General features: G+C 44.5%; 1 protein-coding gene across 3 annotated transcripts in view; it reads right to left on the reverse strand.

The window, feature by feature from the left end:
- Nucleotides 1–21,798, reverse strand: part of SEC24D (SEC24 homolog D, COPII component) — a 116,486-nt gene that overhangs the window by 62,980 nt on the left and 31,708 nt on the right. For all 3 annotated transcript variants that reach the window (XM_078148706.1, XM_021008281.2, XM_021008282.2), the window contains exons 6-8: nucleotides 21,103–21,236; nucleotides 17,632–17,743; nucleotides 13,793–13,920 (exon numbers count right to left, since the gene is read on the reverse strand). In XM_078148706.1, coding sequence (XP_078004832.1) covers nucleotides 13,793–13,920; nucleotides 17,632–17,743; nucleotides 21,103–21,236 — 374 coding nt within the window. The remainder of the gene's footprint in view (nucleotides 1–13,792; nucleotides 13,921–17,631; nucleotides 17,744–21,102; nucleotides 21,237–21,798) is intronic.

A 21,798-nucleotide genomic window follows, 5' to 3' on the forward strand; every position in this document is an offset into this window, starting at 1 on the left:
GATCCTAAATCCATGCGCATATGGTGGACAGTGTCCCAGAGAAACTGAATGAAAATATTCGTTGAGACCAAAACAACTTTTGGAGATATTAATGAGGAAGTTTTCCTTGCAACCCAATAGTAAACTTGGCTTTCTCAGAAAATGGTGGGGCATCTTTGGACTCTAAAGATAGGCCAGAGTTGAGGTAAGACAAGGCACAGGCTAGGAATTAAACACTCCTTGAGGATTCAGGATTGAGAGTTGATTGACATCTCCAGTCCACGTATCTCACTCTCTGGCAGACATCATCCACAACAGCACTGGTCAAAGTGAGTTCTTTGACAAAAAGTGCTTTCTTTGATGTTTTGGCACATCAGGGACCCGCTGATGGGAGCATTCTTTCCATGGGGGCACACCATGCCTCCATTTTTTATTTCCCCTTTTCCCTTTGTGATTCCTGTCTGGGAGTTTCCACAAAGCCCTAGAGCCATACCATCATCCCTCTGACTACTTTCTGAGTCCCATTGCAGGCCTATTTGTTATCCCTCCATTCTGGCACATAGCCAATCCAGCTTCTTTTCCAGTCATAAATACCATTGATGATGTCTTTTATGACACTTTCTTACACATAAGTGATTGGCTGGGCAACAGGCAGGACCATCACTACTGGGGACACCTTACCCATATTGTCATCCAGAATCTATCCTGAATGGGTAAACCCACTTACCATGGGGTTGGGGCAACATGGTGGCCCTCTACCCTCTTCTTTTCCCCCTTTACCCTGGCTGTTGACTGTTGACATGACTTGGATGAGATGGCAGTCAACAACTCTATGCCAACAGGCCTAACCATTTGTCTTTCTACTGTCTCCTAAGTTCCTCCAGACCTTACCATCTGTCATACTTCTATCTCCTGGCATTCTCATCTGATGACCTAGTTCTCTCATGTGGAAACTTGCCTTCTACCCCACCACTGAGCCTGTATGGGAGCCTATTTCCCCACATAGGTCCTTTCATTTATTTATTTATTTATTTTCGCCAAGACTAATTGCTCTAAATTCTTTTAATGAAGAATTCTACGTTGAACTAACTTTTGAATCTTTTGGTCTTAATCTTGTACTCTGGAGGAGAAGGGAACAAATACACCCTCTCTTCCTCATGTCATGTTTTAAAATTTGAAGGCAGCTATCTCTTCCCCCTAATTCTTCTCTTGAATATCCTCAATGGTAGCAAATCTTCACCCTTGGAAGTTGGGGTTTTTTGGGGGGGCAACAAACAAACAAAAGCCTTTCAGAGGCAAGTCTGCCAAATATAGGGAGGGGTCACATGGAGGGAATAAAGGTTTTCATCAAAGTATAAATGATAATTATAAAGTAACAAGACTGGTATTCTCGTGTGTCTTGAAACCTGGCCCTGAAGGCAGTTTAAAAGAAGACGTTCCAAAGATATTTGAGCAACGTTAACACTGTTGGAACAAGATACTCCATATGGAAGGTCAACATTCATTTGGATACAGACATTCTTCTATGTCTAACAAATCAGTCACATAAGAAGACCCCTTCCCCCTGCTCCTTTGGCAGGGTCATGGAGCACAGGTGTGGAATGCTGCACATAATGTCAGGTTTTCTTCCATGCTGATCAGTTTGACTGCATTTCTTTCCTTTTTTTAATTTTTAAAAAATGCTTTGTTGTAAGAGGTATCTCCCTGGACAGGGAGGGACATGGGGAAATCCAGATGTTGTTAAAAAAAGATATCAAAAATACATTTAAAAAATAAGTCAAATGATTTTATAGCCCACTGTGTGCAATTCATTTCCATTTCCTTAATGTGACATTAATTTGAATTTCAAAAGAGTAACAATAATTTTTGTTTTAAGAGTTCATGGCAATTCACCAGCAGCTATGATTTCCACTCATCTACAGCCGATAGACAAGAGTTCCCAGATCTGTCAACCTGAATTCATAAGATTAAAAAAAAAAAGAATTGTAGCTTTCCAACCAAAATGTAGTCCTCTGAAGGACAAAGAAGTGCCCCTGCCCAATTCAGAAATGTAGTAAAAATGCCTGGATGAGATGGCAGTCAACAACTCTATGCCAACAGGCCTAACCATTTGTCCTACTGTCTCCTAAGTTCCTCCAGACCTTACCATCTGCCATGTTTCCATCTCCTGGCATTGTCATCTGATGACCTAGTCATCCCAAAAATGACTGGCACCCTTCTCCCCCATAACTGAATGTATCCTAGTTTTTTATGTGAAATCCAAGAAAGGAGCCAGCAACGGCAGCCTGGGCCACAGATGTCTCTACACAGACAAAGAATAAGTAATAAGAAAGACAAACAAGAGATGCTAATGGGAAGGAGGAAGAGTCAAACTTGACACTGTCGCTGAACCTTGGCGAAACGGGACCTGTGGTACCAATGTGGCTCTGAGGATATGCCGAATTCTTTAAAAGCATAACCTCCAAAGAAGCAAGGCTAGTAAAAGAGGGTGGAGGTGAAGCGGAGGTCAGAGTGGCACTGTAGGTTAGGATGCTACATTCACGCGAGGAAATCCTGGAACCAGAGAGAGGAGGCATGGTGGACAGACGGTCGTCCGGAAGTGATGTCATCAGAATATGCTCCTGACCGTCTGTATAGGAATGATACTCAGAGGAAGAGCTCAGGAAATACATCATAAGGCAGGAAACTGACAGTGGAGGCATCCAATTATCTGCAGTGTCAATCAACAAGCATTTATTAAGCACCCACTATGGGCCAACACTATGCTAAGTGCTGAGGACAAAATGAAAGGCAAGACAATCCTTGCTTAAGGAGCTTGCACTCCCAGGGGGAGATAGTACGCAAGCAATGGTGAACAAACAAACTACAGACAGGATAATTGGAGCTGATCAGTAGAGGGCAGGCGTTAGGGCATTAGGGGCCTTCCCCGAGGTCAGACTTAGCTGAGGTGAGAAGCCCGGGAAGCCAGGAGGCGGAGATAAGGAGGGAAAGCACTCCCGGCAAGGGGGGCAGTGGCCAGTGAAAACGCAGAGTGAGGAGGTGGTCTGTCTACCGTGAGCGACAGCAGGGATGGCCAGCGTCCCTGGGCCACTGCGCACATGGAGGGGACTGAGCTATAAGAAGAATTTCTGCTGGAGCACCCACTCAATTCTCGGCTTGTCTTCCTAATGTCATCCCTAGAAATGTAAAGAAATGAATGAAGGGAAACGACAGATGGGGCTAGACGATGACCCACAAGAAGGATGAGGGTTGGGAACGGCCATGGGCTGGGACCTGGACACCCCGAAAGGGGAACCACTCCCAAAACTTCCCAGTGCAGGTTGCCCCACTTCTCGATGCACCTCTTCTGTGGTACGGGTGTGGTGATGTCCTTTCTACATGGCATTTGTCCATATTCATCTGGGTTTTAATTCATAGATTACTAGAGCTACCAGAAACTCTGGAGACCACAGGATCATGGAATGGTGGATTTCAAGCGCAGGGCATTTGAGAGGCCATCTCAGTGGTAGCAAACTGCACAGGTATATAAAGATCCCTGCGGGTACATGGTGACTTAGAAAACCACATATTAATGTCATCTCTGTTCTATTGTATTTTTATCTATTTTGTTAAAACGTGTCGGTTGCATTTCAATGTGGTTTGGGCCTCATTCTGTGGTTTTGTAGCCATAGGGGCAGGTGGCTGGACACCTCAGGTCTGGTCCGCAGGCTTCAGCTGCTCGCCTTGCCTGAGGCCACAGGGAAAGAATGGCACACGCAAAGCTTGGATCCAGGCTCCCTAACTCCCGAGCTAGAGCTCATTCCTGCACCCTTCTGCCTTCGCTGGTGCCCTTCCCAAAGCTCACCTTTGTCTGAACAGACAAAGAACAGACAAAGCTCAGATAAAGCTCTGCCTTGTGTCTGCTGCGACATCACCACAATTCCCAGGATTCCTCCGATGGGCTGCTCCAAAGTCGCTTCAGCCTGGGCAGTGTGTGAGCATTGCTCCCCTAAAAGGCCAACTTTCCTTTCCAGGCTTTCTGAGGAGCCTATAATGTCAAGGCCATGTGTTTTGCAGAGGCTACCTGACAAGGATGACATAGGCTGGTTTTTAAGACTCTAATCCGCCCAGATTCTACTTCTGTGGCCTGAAGCTCTTCCTAGCACACTCCCCAAGATCTGAGATGGGTCACACTACGTGGTGTCCAGAAGGGCGTACTTTAGAGTTCTCAAGCCTCTAAACCCACAACGCTCCTGGAGCAGACTGTAACTGGGAAATATGTAACAAAATAAATCAATAAAAAACAATAAAACATTAAAATAAAACATGAAGGTAAAAGAAATAAAAACTATTAAAATGATTATTAAAATAAATTAAAAGAAAAAGAAAATATTTTATTAAATTAAAATCAACTATTCAAATAAATTTATTAAATATAAAATTAAAATAAATCATAGTAAAACAAAATAAAACATTTAAATATTAAAATAAAATTAAACTAAAACCCAATATAGATAACATTACGTTTTAAAATAGTCATTGCAGCAGGGATCCTTATGTACGGATTAGTGGCTCTATTTCAATTTGAGTCGACACCATTGCTTTAGAGGACTAGTCACCAAAGCGGGGCTTTGGACCGACCCACAGCCCTTCCCAGTGTCCTTTGCTGGATCTTCCCCCAGGACACACCTGTCGACCTTGGCGGTTGCCCAGGGGTTTCTCTTGGGCTCTCTTTTCTCAATACTACCTGACTTGGTGATCTCACTAATTCCCAGGTGCTCAATTATCATCACTGTGCAGAGGAGTCTCGGATCTCTTTATTCAGCCCTCACCTCTCTCGCCACTTCTAGTCTCCCATCACCAACTAGTTAACGGGACATCTAGAAGGGGTGTCCACATTTCCAAAATGGAACTCAACGTCTCTTTTCCACCACCCTGCCCTTTTCTCCATTTCCCTACTACAATTGAGCACAACCACATCTTCCCAGTCACCCAGGCTTGAGACCTTGTTGTCATCCTCAGTTCCTCAGGCACTCCACATCTCTGATCCGGTGCTAAGACTTGTCATTTCTACCTTGGACATGCTCCCTTCTCTCCTCTGACACTGCCACCCCTCCGGTCCAGGCTCTCATCACCTCACGCCTGGACTATTGAAATAGTGGCCGGTGGGTGTGCCTGCCTCAAGCCTCTTGCCATTACAGGCCATCCTCCACTTCCCTGCCAAAGTGATCAGACTAAATTTAGCACACTCCTCTACAGGGGCTCCCTATTACCGCTAGAGTTTTTAACATTATTTCATCTTTATCTCATCCTTTTATGATTTCTATGTCAATTTTAATGTATATAATGATTACAACAGCTGTGTGTATATAATTTATAAATAGGCTAATGTTTCCATTATGGTGGTACACACTCAAACTTTTTTTTTTATTGATAGGAGTGATGAACCCCACTGATTTTTAGCACCACAAAATGACCCAAACATCCAGAGTTCATAGGATCAGAGAGCCGGGAGGGACCTTGCAATTTATCTCCTCCAGGCCTCTCATTTTACAGAGCAGGACATTCAGATCAAGAAAGGGAACTTCACCTAAGTTCAGCCACAGAGTTGAAACCATCCTGCATTTTGCAGATGCAGAAAGTGAGAGCCACAGAGGTGAAATGACTTATCTAAGGTCACACAATTAGTGTCAGAATTGGAACCCAGGTCCTTGGATACCAGAGCCATTGTTCTTTCTACTGTCCAGCTCTCTAAGCAGAAGTTACAGTAAGGACACTTTTGTAGGTCTTTGCTCTACCAGTTAACGCCTAACCAAGCATTTACAGACGGAGACAGAAGGTAAGAAATGAATGCCGGGAGTGCCCCAAACAGTGTGATCCCCAGTCTTGGTCCTGGCTGCTCCTGGGATCTGCAGGATCAGTTTCTCATGCAGAGAGGTTGCGGCGTCTTGTATTAACCACCCCACGGCTAGGTCTTGGGGACACTGAAAACCTCTGGGAAACTGAAAAAAAACTAAATTGTTACCCAGAATGCATCTCCCAAAGGGATCTTAGAATTGGAATATGAGCATATGCAATCTTGTCAGATGGGAATAGAAATGTCATAAATTTAAACAATCCCTCCCGGACAGATGGGGATCCCCGTGTGTCTGGCACTCGGATCTAAAAGGAGGTAAGATTCAGTCTTTGTCACCACTGCCACACATGAGCATAGCAAAGTCAATGAAGGAGCCTTCAGAGTAGGGCACAGAGCAGGAGGTCCAGCCCTCAGGGACATGGTGCAGCTTCTAAGGGATCTTGGTGCTCAGGGCAGTACCGGAGGAGGAGACAGAGGCAATGGGGGGGGAGTTTACAGCTGATTCTCCTGGAGCTCCACCAATACCTGGTATTGGTATACCAATATATTGGTATTGGTTTCTCTGTATACTACATTTTCTCTCCAAGTTTTTTTATAGTGTTTTTATTAAAAGTATAATAATTAAAATAAGGCTTAGCACGAGAATGATTTTTATCTGTTGCTGTAGCTCTGATAGTTGTGGCGAGAAGGTGAGAATCAACTTCACAAAGATCTGGGTTCAGATTCTGCCTCTGACATTTACTAGGCATTTGAACATGGGTAAATCACTTAATTACAAGTCATCTGCAGTTACAGTCATGGTCTGGGGTGACTGGGACCCTGATTTTCCTCAGTTTATTTTACCACAACATTGTAAAAATTTCACATGTCTTTGTTACTATATGTCCGTTTTATGTGTTGCCTTGTTAAAAATTTGTACAGACTGTAACTTATTCATATCTAGCAGATGCATTGTTCAGTCATTTTTCAGTCATGTCTGATTCTTGGTGACTCCATTTGGAGTTTTCTTGGCAAAGATACTGCAGCGGTTGGCCATTTCCTTCTCCAGCTCATTTGACAGATGAGGTAACTGAGGCAAACAGGGTGAAGTGACTTGCTCAGGTCACACAGCTAGTAAGTGTCTGAGGATAGATTTGAACTCAAGAAGAGGAGTCTTCGTGACTAAAAGGCCTGGAACTCTATGCACTCTGGTCCCAGTTAGCTGGCCATCTAGAAGACTAGGATGTATGTATGTATATACACATGTATGTATATCTACATATACATACATGTGTATATATCTACATATACATATAAACACAAAGAGAGGAACAATTGCTTATGAAAAGTGGTTAATTATATTTAATATATATTTAATAAATTGAGATGGGGCTCTGATTAATTAATGAGGGAAAGGTTGCAATTTTTATAACTAACAAGGAAATAAGTAACTGTGCCACTAGATTTCCCTTAAACTCAGGATGCGAATGAATGAGGGTAACAGTTCACGTCACAGGCTGAAGGCTGACCACCACAGGTTGGCCACAAGTGACGGTGGCCAACCCTAAAACCCTGCCACACTAGAATAAAAGTGTAAATGAAAACAAAGCCGCTTGTATTTGGCCCTTGTAATTTTCTCACATTACCGTCCCAAACCGAGGACGTCCCCGGGACTGAAGAGTGGAAACACTGAACTGGAACGTTCTAGAAAGGGACCTGGCCACCAAGCTCACCTCTGCCTCCAATTTCTACATCCCGGAAAGTGATTACCGAAATGAGTGTTGGCGTGCACCTGGGAGGTCAGAACAGGGGCCCACGGCAGCGGGTCACAGGTCTGCGTCCCACTGTGGGCCCGGGGTGTTCTCCGGCTCTGCGTTGCTGGACCGCTCCCTGGCCGGGCTCGGGCCATCTGTCAATCACCAAGAGGGTCCTCAGGTGACTGGAAAACAGTGAACATGACTGCTTGCCTGACTCTTCGCCTGCGTTTCAGAGAGGGAGAAACTGAGGAAGCCCAGAGACATCAGCGACATGTCTGCCCCTCGCCTCCCCTTCGTCCTCTGCTGTGACTAACTTTTCCTCCCCTTCATGTCCTCCTGTGGGAGCCCAGCCAGGGTACTGCAGAGCTCTTGCAGTGCTTGTCTGTAACTGTGGCAGCAGCAGAACAGGACTCAGCCGGCCCCTCTGCGACTCCTCACTCTGCTCAATGCGAGTAAAGACGGATTTTGTTGTCGCTGCCGTTCATTCTTCTTTCTGATTTTTTTGTGAGGCAATTAAGGTTAAGTGACTTGTCGAGGGTCACACAGCTAGTCACTGTTACATGTCTGAGGCTGGACTTGAACTCAGGTCCTCTTGACTCCAGGGCCGGCGCTCTAACCACTGTGCCACCCAGCCGTCCCACCCTTCTTTTTGAAGAGGAGCGATGACATAGTGGGTGATGTCTTGATTTGTGCATGAATTGGATTTAAGCAAGGCAGAGCTGCGTAAAGTCATTGCCTCGCTCTGGCTTCAGTCATCAAAGTTCAGTGGCAAGACAAAGTCACGACAACTGGGGATGGCCCAGGATGCAGGGAGGACCTTGATGTCTCTGCTGTCTGACCAAGCTCTAAGCACTCCACAGCGCCTGCTTCGGCCATCTTCATGGCCGTTGGCATGAATTGTTCTTGTCTTCCCAGTGGGAGAAGTCTTCACGTGTCTGCAGTAATCAGCCCACTCACTCATCTGTCAGTTACCTTCAGCCTGAGTTAGTCCGCCTGCCAAGATAGTGTTACCGGCTGCAGCCGCTGCCCACGGGATGGCTTCTTGGAGCCACAGGTGGGAGCTGGGGACGGGTGGACACTGAAGGCACTTGAGCAGCCCCAAAAGGCTCTCGCCCTAGAGGTGCTAATCCTTCCTGCGCATCCCATACATCCCACGGGTGGGCCACAACCTCGCAGGACTCCAGGCAACTTATTACAACTAAGCTGTAGAAAAGGGGTCCACTTGCCTTGGTAGAGGGTATTTCCTCACCTGGGAGTTCTCTATGCCAACAAAATCATGGGTCCAATCCCTATTCCTATCCAAGTTCTGAGGCATTATGCTCTCACTCCACACTTACACCAAATCAGAATTTCTCTTTATCTGGTGAGAACAGAAACTATACATCACTCTAAGCAGACCAAGATGAGACCTGAGGAGATTCCTTAGCATGTTGGTACTGAAAGTCTTTGGTCTCAGGACCCTCTTTACGCTCTTAAAAATTATCGAGGCCCCCATCCCTGTTAAGAGCTTTTGTTTATATAGGTTATCTATCAGTCTTTACTTGATCAGAAATTAAAACATCTTAGTATTATTATGAAAAGAGTTTTGACCTCACAGACTTGCTGAAAGGTTCTCAGGGACCACCAGGAGTCCAAGGACCATACTCTGAGAACTGTTAATTGAGCATAACCCCTTTCTCCAGAAAGATGAAGTGACTTAACCAAGGTCACACAGCTAGCTAGTGGCTAAGCCAGGTTGGACTCAGTCCTCTGGGTACCACATTGCTTCTCAGTTAGGTAAAATCCCAACTGGGAAGTTCTGCCAGCCCTTGGATTTCTAGGATTCTACATGATTTCTGCACCGCTTCTTCAGATATAGCATCAAAGCAGAATCATCAATTTCTTAACATGAAAACCACAGAGATTTGATTTCTAATTGTTTGAAACACGGTGACATGGGCCATTTGCAAACCTCCAAAAGCAGCTTGAAAAGTAAATGCCAGGAAAACAAAGTGATAGAGAAGGATAATGTCCTCAGCCCCTGGGACATCCATTCTAAGCCAGGGCTGGCCAGCAGCGCTGAGGCAGCCAGGCTTCGTTTGTTTGGCGGAACTGTTGCTAACACAAGGCTGAGTTAGAAGGCGGTGCTGTCCAGCAGCCACCGATGTTATAGAAACTGCCCTAAACAAACCTCCCCGGCAGAGACCAAATCTGGAGGTGCTGGAAGGATGGAGAGAGGGTGCCTGGCCCCCGATGGTACAGAGGCGACGGAATGACCATAAATCAAAAAGGGAGGTATTCTAAGAGGAAAAACAAAGGGGTGGTGGTCAGCTGCGCTCATGCTAAAGGAAAAAAATGTATAGAACTTCATATGAAGATTGTCCCTTTGAAGGATGACAGACAACCCATCACCTTCTTTCTGACCTTATCTTTAAAATATAGTTTTCACCAGGAAAAGGTTTATCCTTACCAGCCCAGGGACTGTTTTGAGTTAAATAATTGAATAATAATGGTAGCTAATAGTTTTACAGCTCCTTAAGGTTTGTAAAGAGCTTTATTTACATGGAGGCAGACCTCAGAGATATTGTGGGTTTGCTTCTAGACCACCGCAATAAAACAATTATCTCAATGAAGCGAGTTATATGAACTTTTTGGTTTCCCAATGTATTCAAAAGTTATGCTGACACTGTGCTGCAGTCTATTTAGTATGCAACAATGTTATGTCTAAAAACATAACACACACGCCTTAATTTAAAATACTTTATTGCTAAAAAATGCAAACCATCATCTGAGCCTTCAGAGAGTCATAATCTTTACTGGTAGAGGGTCAGTGTTGAAGGCTGCTGACTGATCAGGGTGGCAGTTGCTGAAGGCTAGGGTGGCCGTGGCAATTTCTTAAGATAAGACAACAATGAAGTTTGCCCCATTGATTGACTCTTCCTTCCACTTGAACACTTAGAGACCACTGTAGGGTTATTAATTGGCCTAATTTCAATCTGGTTGTGTCTCAGGAAATAGGGAGGCCCAAGTGGGACAAGAGAGACTGGAATGGCCAGCTGGTGGAGCAGTCAGAACACACACAACATTTACGAATTAAGTTCACAGTCTTGTATGGGCGGCATTCATGGTGCCCAATATAATGATAATAGTAACAACAAGGATCACTGATCACAGGTCACCATAACAGACAGAATAACAAGGAAAAGGCGTGAAAGATTGCAAGAATTACCAAACTGTGATACAGAGACACTATATGAGCACGAGCTGTTGGAAAAATGGCACCAAAGGGGGCAGCCAGGTGGTGCAGTGGATAGAGCACCGGCCCTGAAGTCAGGAGGACCTGAGTTCAAATTCAGCCTCAGACCATACGCTTGACACTTATTAGCTGTGTGACCCTGGGCAAGTCACTTAACCCCAATTGCCTAAAAGAAAAAGAAAAATGGTGCCAACAGACCTGCTGGACTCAGAGTTGCCACACGCTTTAATGTGTAAAAAATGTGATATCTCTGAAGCGCGATAAAGCAAAGCTCCATAAAACACGGTAGAACTGCGTAGTAACACTGCTGACCCTCTCAGCAGTCCTGAGAGGTAGGTGCTGTTATGATCCCCATTCTGTAGAAGAGGAAACTGAGGCTCTGAGGGATGAAATGACTTGCCCAGGGTCACATGACTAGCAAAGGTCTGTGGCAGGATTCAAACTCAAGGCTTCCTGACAACAAGTCTAGTACTCTACGCGCTAGCCAGCTGGCTCTCAAGGATCTGCGATTCTACTGGTGGTGGAACTCTTCCCACTGACTCACAGCCATTTATGTTGATCTTTAAAATACAGTCCCAGTATAATAAAAATGACAATTCTACCTAAACAAATCTGCTTATTCAGTGCTATCCCAAGAAAATGATGAAAAACATATTTTGTTGAGCCAGAAAAAACAATAACAAAATTCATGTGGAAGAACAAAAGGTCAAGAATATCAAAGGAAAAAATGTAAGAGAAGGAGGGTGAGCAGCACCAGATTTTAAACTATATTTATCAGGCAGTAATTATGAAATCTATCTGGTACTGGCTAAGAAGCAGATTTTGAATGAAAGCACGATGCTGAAAAACCTATAAATGCACATGATTGCCTCTGTCTGGGACCTGCGCACACACTTTCTTTCACCTGAACATGGCAGCTAGTGGCGTTTTTTAGTAAAGAAGTTGTCGATGCTGCCACATCTGCTGTGTGTGACGGTGACACTGAGGGTGAAGGGCATGGCTGGCGTGGCCTGGTCCCGTGGGTCATGCCCCTCCCTGGTGAGCTATGTCACAAGGCAGGCCAGGTGGAAGGATGGAGTGAGGACGCGGAAGATCTATGGCCGTGGCCGGAGGAAATGAACCCAGCCAAGGCCGTGCCCTAGAGATGACGGTCGGTGGCAGCACCTGCGAGATGGCACTTTTTCTAATTGTGTGTGTGAGTTTATTAGTATTGGGAGCTCCCAGTGAGGAGATCCCCTCTACCAATGAAGGTCAGTGCCTTCTCTTCCACCTTGAGTCTCAGGAAGCCACCTGGGTAGTGAAAGGTCACGCAGCTCACCCAGCGACCCAGAGCTGGTATATCTCAGATCCGTGACTTGAATCCAGGTCTTTGTGGCTGATTCCCTAGGCCATGCCGCCTCTCTTAGTAATAACTGCTTAAAAGTTGTGTGCTCGCACTTCCTTCTCCCAAATCTATCATAACTCCCTACTGCTCGCCCAGGTAAATTCATCCTGGCATTCAAGGCTTTGCCCAATTTGGCAACATAAGGCACCTCCAGACTCATTTGGTATCATGCTTCTCCACGCGCTTCATCTCCAGCCAAACATCATACTATCTGTTCCCGCCACTGGGCCTCTGCTTAGGCTGTGTGCAGTGCCTGCCGTGTCCCTCCTCTGCTCCTTCCCTTGTGAAATTCCCATCCCTGCATGGGGTTTCATGGGATTTAAAGCTGGCATACACCGGAGACTAGCTAGTTCAAGCCCTTCAGGCTAAAGAAGAGGAAAAGGAGAGTGGGAAAGGCAAATGACTCTCCTAGCATCCCCCAGGGAGCAGTAAATAGAAAGGCGAGGTTTCCCCACCCTGGCCCTGTGGGATCTGAGCCCATCTCAAGGGTCACCTCCTCCTCACGCCCTCTCTGATTCCCCAATTGTTCCCAGGCACGTTCCCTTCCTTTGTTCATCGCCTTGGCCCCCACTTATCCCCACTGGGCAAATGGCAAAAAGCATCCGTGGCCTCATTTTCCTGCTCTGTAATGTGAAGAGGCTGATTGGAGAATATCCAAGGCACTTTCCTGCTTCAAAAGTCTACGTTTCTCATATGTGCATGACCCTCTTAGTTCACTGACCTGGAAGTGAATCTTGAGGTCATCTTGGTGGAGGCTTGGTCTAGAAAGCATCTCAGGATCCTATCACCTGGGTCAGTCCCTTCATTTTACAGATGGGAAACTGAGGCCTGAAGATGCTATGAGGATGAATGTACTCCTGAAGGAAGCACCTCTATTAGTCTCTCCTTTGGACCCAAGGAGAAATACACTGGGGATGCACCCATTGGGGACGTTCAGCAAACTGCACCTCCAGCAATGTCCAGATTCCCCAGTGTTCTCTTCCTCCTCCCCTATCTCCTCAACTCCATCTCATCAGAACTCCCAGCCTTCAGGCTTCTATGGGACAGATGATGGCACTGGGTCCACCAGTCAGGTGTCAGGGTTATCTGTGCACATATCTCCCCTTACTGGAATGTGAGCTCCATGAGGGCAGAGCCAGGCCCGACCTAAGCTTGGCATGATCTTCAGTGATCATCACAGTGCCCTTCACCTGGCAGCTGCTACTTAAAAGGGTCTGTTGGATCCAACTGGAGGTTGAGGTTGAAACCCGAGTGAAGGAATACGTTCATCCAGTGGGAAGAGAGGCAGGGAAGCAGATTTTAGACCCTGCCTTCGTTACTGCAGTATTATAACTGACGCGTGGGAATTCGGGGATTGCATGGGGCAGGATGGTTACAAAAAAACCCAAAAACTGAAACGAAAACGATATGGTCAATTAAGGCCTTGTCTATACGAGTCCCTAAAAACCTGCTTTTAGAGGACTTTTTTGCTACTGAATAGAGTGATTTGACTAGACAGGTAGGTACCACGTAGACATTAGCGCCCCACTGGCAAAGCAGAGAACTAAGAACTGAGAAGTAAGCCCAGGAGGTATAACAGAGGAGTTATTAAACTGCCATATGCTCCTGTCCAAGTCTCTTACCTCGTGTGGAGGAACAGTGGCAAATGGCTTGATGATGGCAGCTAACGGGAGCTGAGACTGCTTGGCCATGTCTGAAGTGGAAGGGAAGCAGTATGTTGTACACCGGATGTAACGAGGGCTGGCATTCCCTGAAATATTAAAAAAGGTTCATTAAAAAACCCAGTGAAAAAAATATATCCTAAAATATTCACATACAAAACCCACAATTGAACAGACCTAGCCATCCAAGTAGGAAAAACCAGCTGGATGAAGAGTGCATATTGCTAGGGGGCAGCTAGGTGGCGCAGAAGTCAGGAGGACCTGAGTTCAAATCTGACCTCAGACCAAACACTTGACACTTACTAGCTGTGTGACGCTGGGCAAGTCACTTAACCCCAATTGCCTAAAAAAACCCCAAAAACAAACAAACAAAAAAAGAGTTCATATTGCTGCTGGTGTGCAGTCGTTTTTAGCCCTGTCTGACTCTTCATGACCCATCTGGGGTTTTCTTGGCAAAGATCCTGGAGTGCTTTGCCATTTCCTTCTCCAGCTCATTTTTCAGAGGCATACCGGGTTAAGTGACTTGCCCAGTCACACAGCTAGTAAATGTCTGAGGCCAGACTTGAACCCATGAAGATGACTCACCATACAGCATGGTGCTCTACACACCATGGCGCCCCCTAGCTGCCCTGAGGAGTGAATACCTCCATACATAATGACTATAACAACGCAAATAGTCCCTGTGGAAAGGTAGCAGAGCTCTGGCCGAATACAACAATACTGACGTTCACCGCAGGAGTTAATGAACACATCCCTTATTTCCATTAATAATCAATAAACTGTTTTGCAGAGAATATACTTTGTTAGGAGGGCTTATCTGAGTATTTGCTGGCAAGTGTCACTTGTGTCAAAGCAAAATTTATCAATAATTTTAAAGGGCTATATATTAAACAGAAGGCACCTAAGTGGTACAGTAGATAGAGCGCTGGGCTTGGAACCAGGAAGTCTCATCTTCCTGAGTTCAAATCCAGCCTCAGTCACTTGCTAGCTGTGTGACCTTGGGTAAGTCACTCAGACCTGTTTGCCTCAGTTTCTCATCTGTAAAATGAGCTGGAGAAGAAAATGGCAAACTACTCCAGTGTCTTTTCCAAGAAAACTCCAAAAGGGGGTCATGAAGAATCTTACACAACGGAAACAATTCAACACCAACAAGAACGTTTAACAGACTGTCACATTTGGTCAATGGTCATCCCATTGAGAGCCCACACATTTGATTCAATTCAATTTAATTAAGTATTTGTTAAGCATTTACCATATGCCAGATGCCATACTAGGTGTTGGGGAATCCAACATAACAATGAAACAATACCTGCTTTTATGAGTTGTTGAAGAGTTGCTCCCCCCTCTACTGGAGGGGGAAGTACACCCTAATAATATACACATAAACTGGAGGACATTAACGACTGGGGGAGTCAAGAAAGACCTTTCGTCAGAGGCAGCACATAGGCTGATTCCTGGAGAGCTGGGGGCGTCTCAGGAGAAATATGCCTTGGACAGATGCTGTACATGGACAGTACGGAGCAGTGCAATGACATGGTGCTGGATTTAGAGTCCAGGGACCCGAGTTCAATTCCAGACTTTGGTACTAGCTAGGTCACTTTGGACAAAATATTTAACCTCCTTAGGCCTCAGTTCACCAATCTGTAAATGGAGAGGTTGGACTAGGTATTGTCTCAGGACTCTTTTGGCTCCAAATTCACTATTCCATGAACCAGACACAGAATTAGAAGAGAGGAAGGGGCCAGGACAGCTTTGGAAATTCCATAGCACTTTTAATGAGCCCTAGATGGCCCCTGCCATCAACATCTATTGTTTGGAGGCCCACATTGTCTTTGTGATGCGCTCGTGAAACATCCTGGTCACACGCTGGTCTCAAGACTGAAGGTCATAGACTCCTATGGCGAGAAAGAATCTCAGAAATCACTGAGTATAGCCCCCGTTTGACAGATGAGGAAACCGAGACTCAGAGGGGTGAAGTCACACAGCTAATTAATGTCTAAGGAAGGATTTGAAGCCACGACTTCAGGACTCCAAGTCCAACACTCTGAAAGGCAAAAGAAAGATGAGTGGGGACCTGGACTTGGAAGAGTGTGGTATGCTGCACAGATTCTCAGACTTTTGATCTGGCAGCTAGGTGGTGCAGTGGATAGAGTGCTGGACCTGGATTCGGGAAGAACTGAGTTCAAATTCTGCCTCAGCCACTTACTAGTTGTGTGACCCTGGACAAGTTATTTATTCTCTGTCTGCCTCAGTTTCCTCATCTGCAAAATGGGGCTAAGAATAGCATCTACTTCCCAGGGTTATTGTGAAAATAATGTGAGATTATATTTATAAAGCACTCTATAAACAGCTACATATGCTATATAGCATTGATATATATATATATATATATACACACTTATATGTTCTATATAACATAGAACATATAACCCTAAACCCATTATATATTTATGTGCTTTAGATGCTTTATAGCTATAAATGCGAGCTGTTATTATTAATCACTTTGGCTGATTTTTTCTCTTTTTCTTTTTCTTCTTAAAAATGTTATTTATTATATGGCATTGCTCCCTGGGAGAGGATGGGAGAAGGATGCTGGGGGAAATTTTGGTGACATAACAAAAACAAAAACTATCAATAAAATTTGTTATTTTTTTAAAGAAAGAAAAATGATGAGTTTACAGAGAAGGATAAGGGAGGGGCGTAACCAACATGAATTCAGTACAACAAATGGAGGCAAAGATGTCCTTCCAACATTTAAACCCCAGAGGAAGATCACTGGCTCAATTGGAAGAAACAGGAGATTGACACGAGCCAAGTGGAGCTGACTCCACACCCAAGGATCTCAGACCCACTGGAGTGTCAGAGCAACTTTAAAGCTTATATTTTAGAAAACGCTTTTCTTTTCTATGTAAAAAAAAGGGAAAAAATATCGAATAGTACTTTAAAAAAATAACACGTTCCCACAAATTATCTAACCAGAGTTACCATACTGTATCTAGTTCTGCCTGAAGGAGCCAAGCAGAAGAATGCTAATCCCCCTTCCACAGGATGGCCTAGCCAATCCTAGACCACAACTCTCCTGTGCCTCTAAGCCTTTTTAGACCCCTTACCATCCGGGGCATGGTCCTCTGGCTGTGACAGTGTGTCCACGTCCTTCACAAAATGCGAACTATGGGAAACTCCAGACGTGGTCTGGGCAGGGCAGAGTGAGTTAGACTATCTCTCCCCATTCCTGATCCCCCAAATTCACATTTTCTTAATGCAGCCCAAGGTAGCAAGAACTTCAAATAGCAAATCAGCAGTTTGAAGCTAGTTATGGCCTTAGAAACTCATTTACTTCCTCACTTTACAGGCCAAAAAACAGAGGACCAGAACAATTCATTGAATTCTTCAGGTCACACAATGAGTCTGCAGTACAGGAGATGAGGACTCAAATTTTCTGACTCCTAATCCATTGTTAACTACACTATGTTTTCCATGACTAAGGAACTTACTTTGGAAATACACAGGTGAAAATATATCAAACAAAAAAAGAGAAATTTTAAATTAAGGAAGTTAAGACTTGGAAAGTTTCCCTACAATGACTATTTTATTACACTCAGTTTTAGCTTAACACTATGTCATCATAGATCCCAAAAGGTCTTTGTTCCTGGCATAGCAGAAGGAAAGATGGTATTACAAGGTTCTTTCACTCATGCATTGGTCCCATAGCAGGGACCATAGTAGGCTCCAGGGTGCTTGCTGTTAACAAGACATCCCAGCTCTGGGAAGTCCAATAAAATGGCGTTGAAAAGCAATACCTTGGTCTTGGATCACACAGTCCGTGGTTACCAGAGGAGGAACCTGGCCTCTTATGTTGGTAGTATAAACTTGACCGCTTCTGGTAGATCTGTCATTCTCAATCACCTGAATCTGGCAAATGAGAAACCACCAAAAAGTAAGTATCTTCTTAATTCATTTTTTAAAGATTCTGTATTTTAATTTGTTGGAAATATAGAAAAGAGTATGGTCCAATGGCTAGAAAGCCAGTGGCTTCAGAACCAGGAAGACCTGGTTGAGTCTTCCTTCTGCCACATGCAGGTTACGTATGCCAGGACATGTCCCTAAACCTCTCAGTGCCCAGCTAACTCTTCAAGACTTCAGAGAATGTATATTTCATCATGCAGAATTTCCCACACTTATGAAACAAGGTGAAAACACCTACAAGCAAAGCCTTAAAGAAAAATACTAATTTGACCCAAGTCCAACAAGAATTCATGGAAGAATCAAAGAAAGAGATAAAAGTGGTAGAAGAAAAATTGGGAAAAAGAAATAAGAGTAATGCAAGAAAACATATGAAAAGGGAATTAACAGTTTGATAAAAGAAGTACAAAAAAAAACTGAAGAAGATAATACCTTAAAAAGTAGAATTGGCCAAATGGAAAAAGAGGTACAAAAGCTCACTAGAGAAAATAATTCCTTAAAAATTAGAATTGAGCAAATGTAAGCCAATGACATCATGAGATATCAAGAAATGATAAAATAGATTTAAAAGAATGAAAATAGAGAAGAAAATGTGAACTATCTCATTGGAAAAACAATTGACCTGGAAAACGGACATATGCAAGATAATTTAAAAATTACTGCACTACCTGAAAGCCAATAAATTTCAAGAAATTATAAAGAAAAAACTGCCCTGCTATCTCAGAAGCAGAGAGTAAAACAGAAATTGGAAGAATCTACCGATCATCTCCTGAAAAAGATCCCAAAATGAAAACTCTTAGGAATATTGTAGCCAAATTCCAGAGCTCTCAGGATAAAGAGAAAATATTACAAGCATCTAGAAAGAAACCACTCAAACACCATGGAGTCATAGTCCGGATCACATAAGATTTAGCAGCTTCCATGTTAAAGGAGTAGAGGGCTTGGAATATGATATTCTGGAAGGCAAAGGAGCTGAAATTACAAACAAGAATGACCTGCCCAGCAAAACTGAGCATAACCCTACAGGGGAGAAATGGATATTTAATAAGACAGAGGACTTTCAATCATTCCTGATGAAAAGACCAGAGCTGAACAGAAAATCTGACATTCAAACATAAGACTCAAGAGAAATATAAACAGATACCATAGACAATGAAGCAATATCAAAAATTTTTTACATGAAGTTTCTCTGATAAAGGCCTCATTTCTCAAATATATAGGGAACTGAGTCAAATTTATCAAAATAAGAGCCATTCCTCAATTGATATATGGTCAAAGGATATGAACAGGCAGTTTTCAGAAGAAATCAAAGCTATCTAGAGTCATATGAAAAAATCCTCTAAAGCACTATTGATTAGAGTAATGCAAATTAAAACAACTCTGAAGTACCACCTCACACCTATCAGAAATGACAAATGCTGGAGAGGATAAGGGAAAAGAGATATTTTAATAAATTGCTGGTAGAGTAGTGAACTGGTCCAACTTCAAACTGCATGCAAAGGGCTATAAAACTGTGTATGCTCTTTGGCCCAAAAATACTACTACTAGGTATGAATCCTAAAGAGATTAAAAAAAGGAAAAAGAGCTATATTACAAAAGATATTTATAGCAGCTCTTTTTGCAGTGTCAAAGAATTAGAAATGAAGGGGATGCCCATCAATTGGAGAATGGATGAACAAGTTGTGGCATAGGGCTGATGGAATACTATTGTGCTATAAGAAATGACTGGGGGGATGGTTTCAGGAAAAAAAATCAAAACAAAACATGGCAAGACCTATATGAACTGATGCCAAGGGAAGTGAGAAGAACCGGGGGATCGTTGTGCCAGTCTCCTTACATTCTACACGCTCCATGCGGCTGCCATGCTGGTCTACCTGCTTGTCCTTAAACACAACAACCCTCCATCTGCTGCCTTGGTGCACTGGTACCAGCTGATCCAGTGCTCCCTCCGAACCTGACCCGGAGAATTCCTGATGTCAGGACTTAGCTCAAGCGTCGTCTTCTTTAGGAGGCCAGCATCGGCTTTCCCCTCTTCCCCTGCCCCAGATGCCAGTGCCATCCCCGCTAAGGTTATCTTTGATCTACCCTTTCTTTACAGGGCATGTTCCAATTTCTACATGGCATCTTCAGTATTAGAATGTAAGCTTCCTGAGGACAGGAAGTAGTTTTGCTTTTTCTTTATATCCCTGACAGTACAGCGCCAGGAATGTAGGAGGTGCCTAATCAATGCTTGTTGATTGATCCTATGAAATGAGGCAGATTTCATATCTATGCAGCTGCCAAGCAGAGTTCCAGTGAGCTCTGATGGGTGCTGCAGGCTCCTCATGGGCAGGCAATCTTCTTCCTACAAACATTAATACTGCTGTGCGATTTTATTTCCTACCACCTCTTCAGATTTTATTTCCTACCACCCTGCTGAATGTGCGTCCCACTACGCCCATGCAACTGTGACATCCTTGATGCAGTTAGTTCTATGACCACAAAGATTACAGCCCAATCCCAGCTCACATTGGCCTTAGTGCTGCTCTTCCTATGACCAATATTATTCGATGGAAATAAAGAAAAGACCTTAAAGATGAAATCTGGCTAATGTCCAGGGACCTTTAGTTAGTACACATGAGGGCTGGATCATGCATGACGGGACCACGAGACTGCAATGATCAAGGTGCCTAGGGAATATTTTGTTTTATTTCAACTATTTGTCATAGAAATGAGCAGCTCGATGGCTCAGTGGATAGAGCACTGGGTCTGGAGTCAGGAAGACCTGAGTTCAGATGTGGCCTCAGACACTCACTAGCTGTGTGGTCCTTGGAAAGTCACAACCCTGTTTGCCTTAATCTACTGGAGAAGGAAATGGCAGCAACAGGACCATATAGTGGAGGTGGAAGTGAAGAGGAGGAGTAGGAACTGAGAAGATGAAGGAACTGGGAAGTCGGGGCATTGAAAGGAGCATCAGTATCCATGCTGAAGTCTCCTAAGGAAAGGGCAAGAGACTGGGAAGAAAGAGAGACAGACAGTGGGCCAGCCACTGAATTCCTCAAGGAGAGTCGAGAGATAGCAGCCACCAAGACCAGAACAAGAGGGTAAAGTTGGGTAGAGGCATCCAATAAGCTCATACCCAGAGAGGATGAAATGACTTTGGTGGAGATGCCCAGCATGGTGGGGAGATCCTCTAAGGGACATGGACAATGGTCACAAGGGATGACAAGGAGTGGAGGAAGAGTCCACCCAGAGGAGATTGCAAATGCACCAGAATGGACCTCAGAAGCCTTTGCTCAGGAAAACATTCACACATTTTGATCACTTACTGGGCTTGGGATAGAGTCTGGATCCAGCTTCTTTGGAGGCTGCATCGGCCCAGCCATCTGTGCAGGACCACCAGGAAATCCCGCCGGGGAAGTCAGCTGAGCTCCAGGCATCTGGGGAGGGCCATAGTTGGCCCCTTTAAAAACAATGAGATAAACGTCAGCTTTGACCATCTCAGAACACTCGGGCCACTGGATGGCCTTTGTCAAATACAGGTATGAACAAGACTGCTTTTGGCCTTCTGACTGTCCCTTAAGTTTGGCACCCTCAAGTACCCCAGCACCTGTCAAAGCAGAGCAACATATGAGAAGACACGGAGAGGGACTGGATCTGAATTTTACTGGCAGAGGGAACTCCCAGGGGAGGAAATTCTCCAACTAACATTTTGGAGACTCAGAGCAGTAAGAAGTTAAGTGGCTTGCTCAGGGTCACACAATCAATGATGCCCAAGGTGGCATGTGAGGCTGCCAGGCCCCCCTGGCAGGGAGTTACGGTAATAGCTCCCACGGCCAGCTTTCTATCCACTACACCTTGTTGCCAACAAAGGAATCCAGGAATAAAGACAAGGAAAAATAACCCCTAACCACCAAGTGCCCACCTTCTCTGCCCTAATTCTAATATATGAATATACCCTGGTACTAAGCAGTCTTCCTTTAATGGGGTAGTCAAGTGGCACAGTGGATAGAGCGCTGGGCCTA

This window comes from Phascolarctos cinereus, unplaced genomic scaffold (genome assembly GCF_003287225.1).
Source record: "Phascolarctos cinereus isolate Bilbo 61053 unplaced genomic scaffold, phaCin_HiC Scaffold_9;HRSCAF=440, whole genome shotgun sequence".
Classification (NCBI taxonomy): domain Eukaryota; kingdom Metazoa; phylum Chordata; class Mammalia; order Diprotodontia; family Phascolarctidae; genus Phascolarctos; species Phascolarctos cinereus.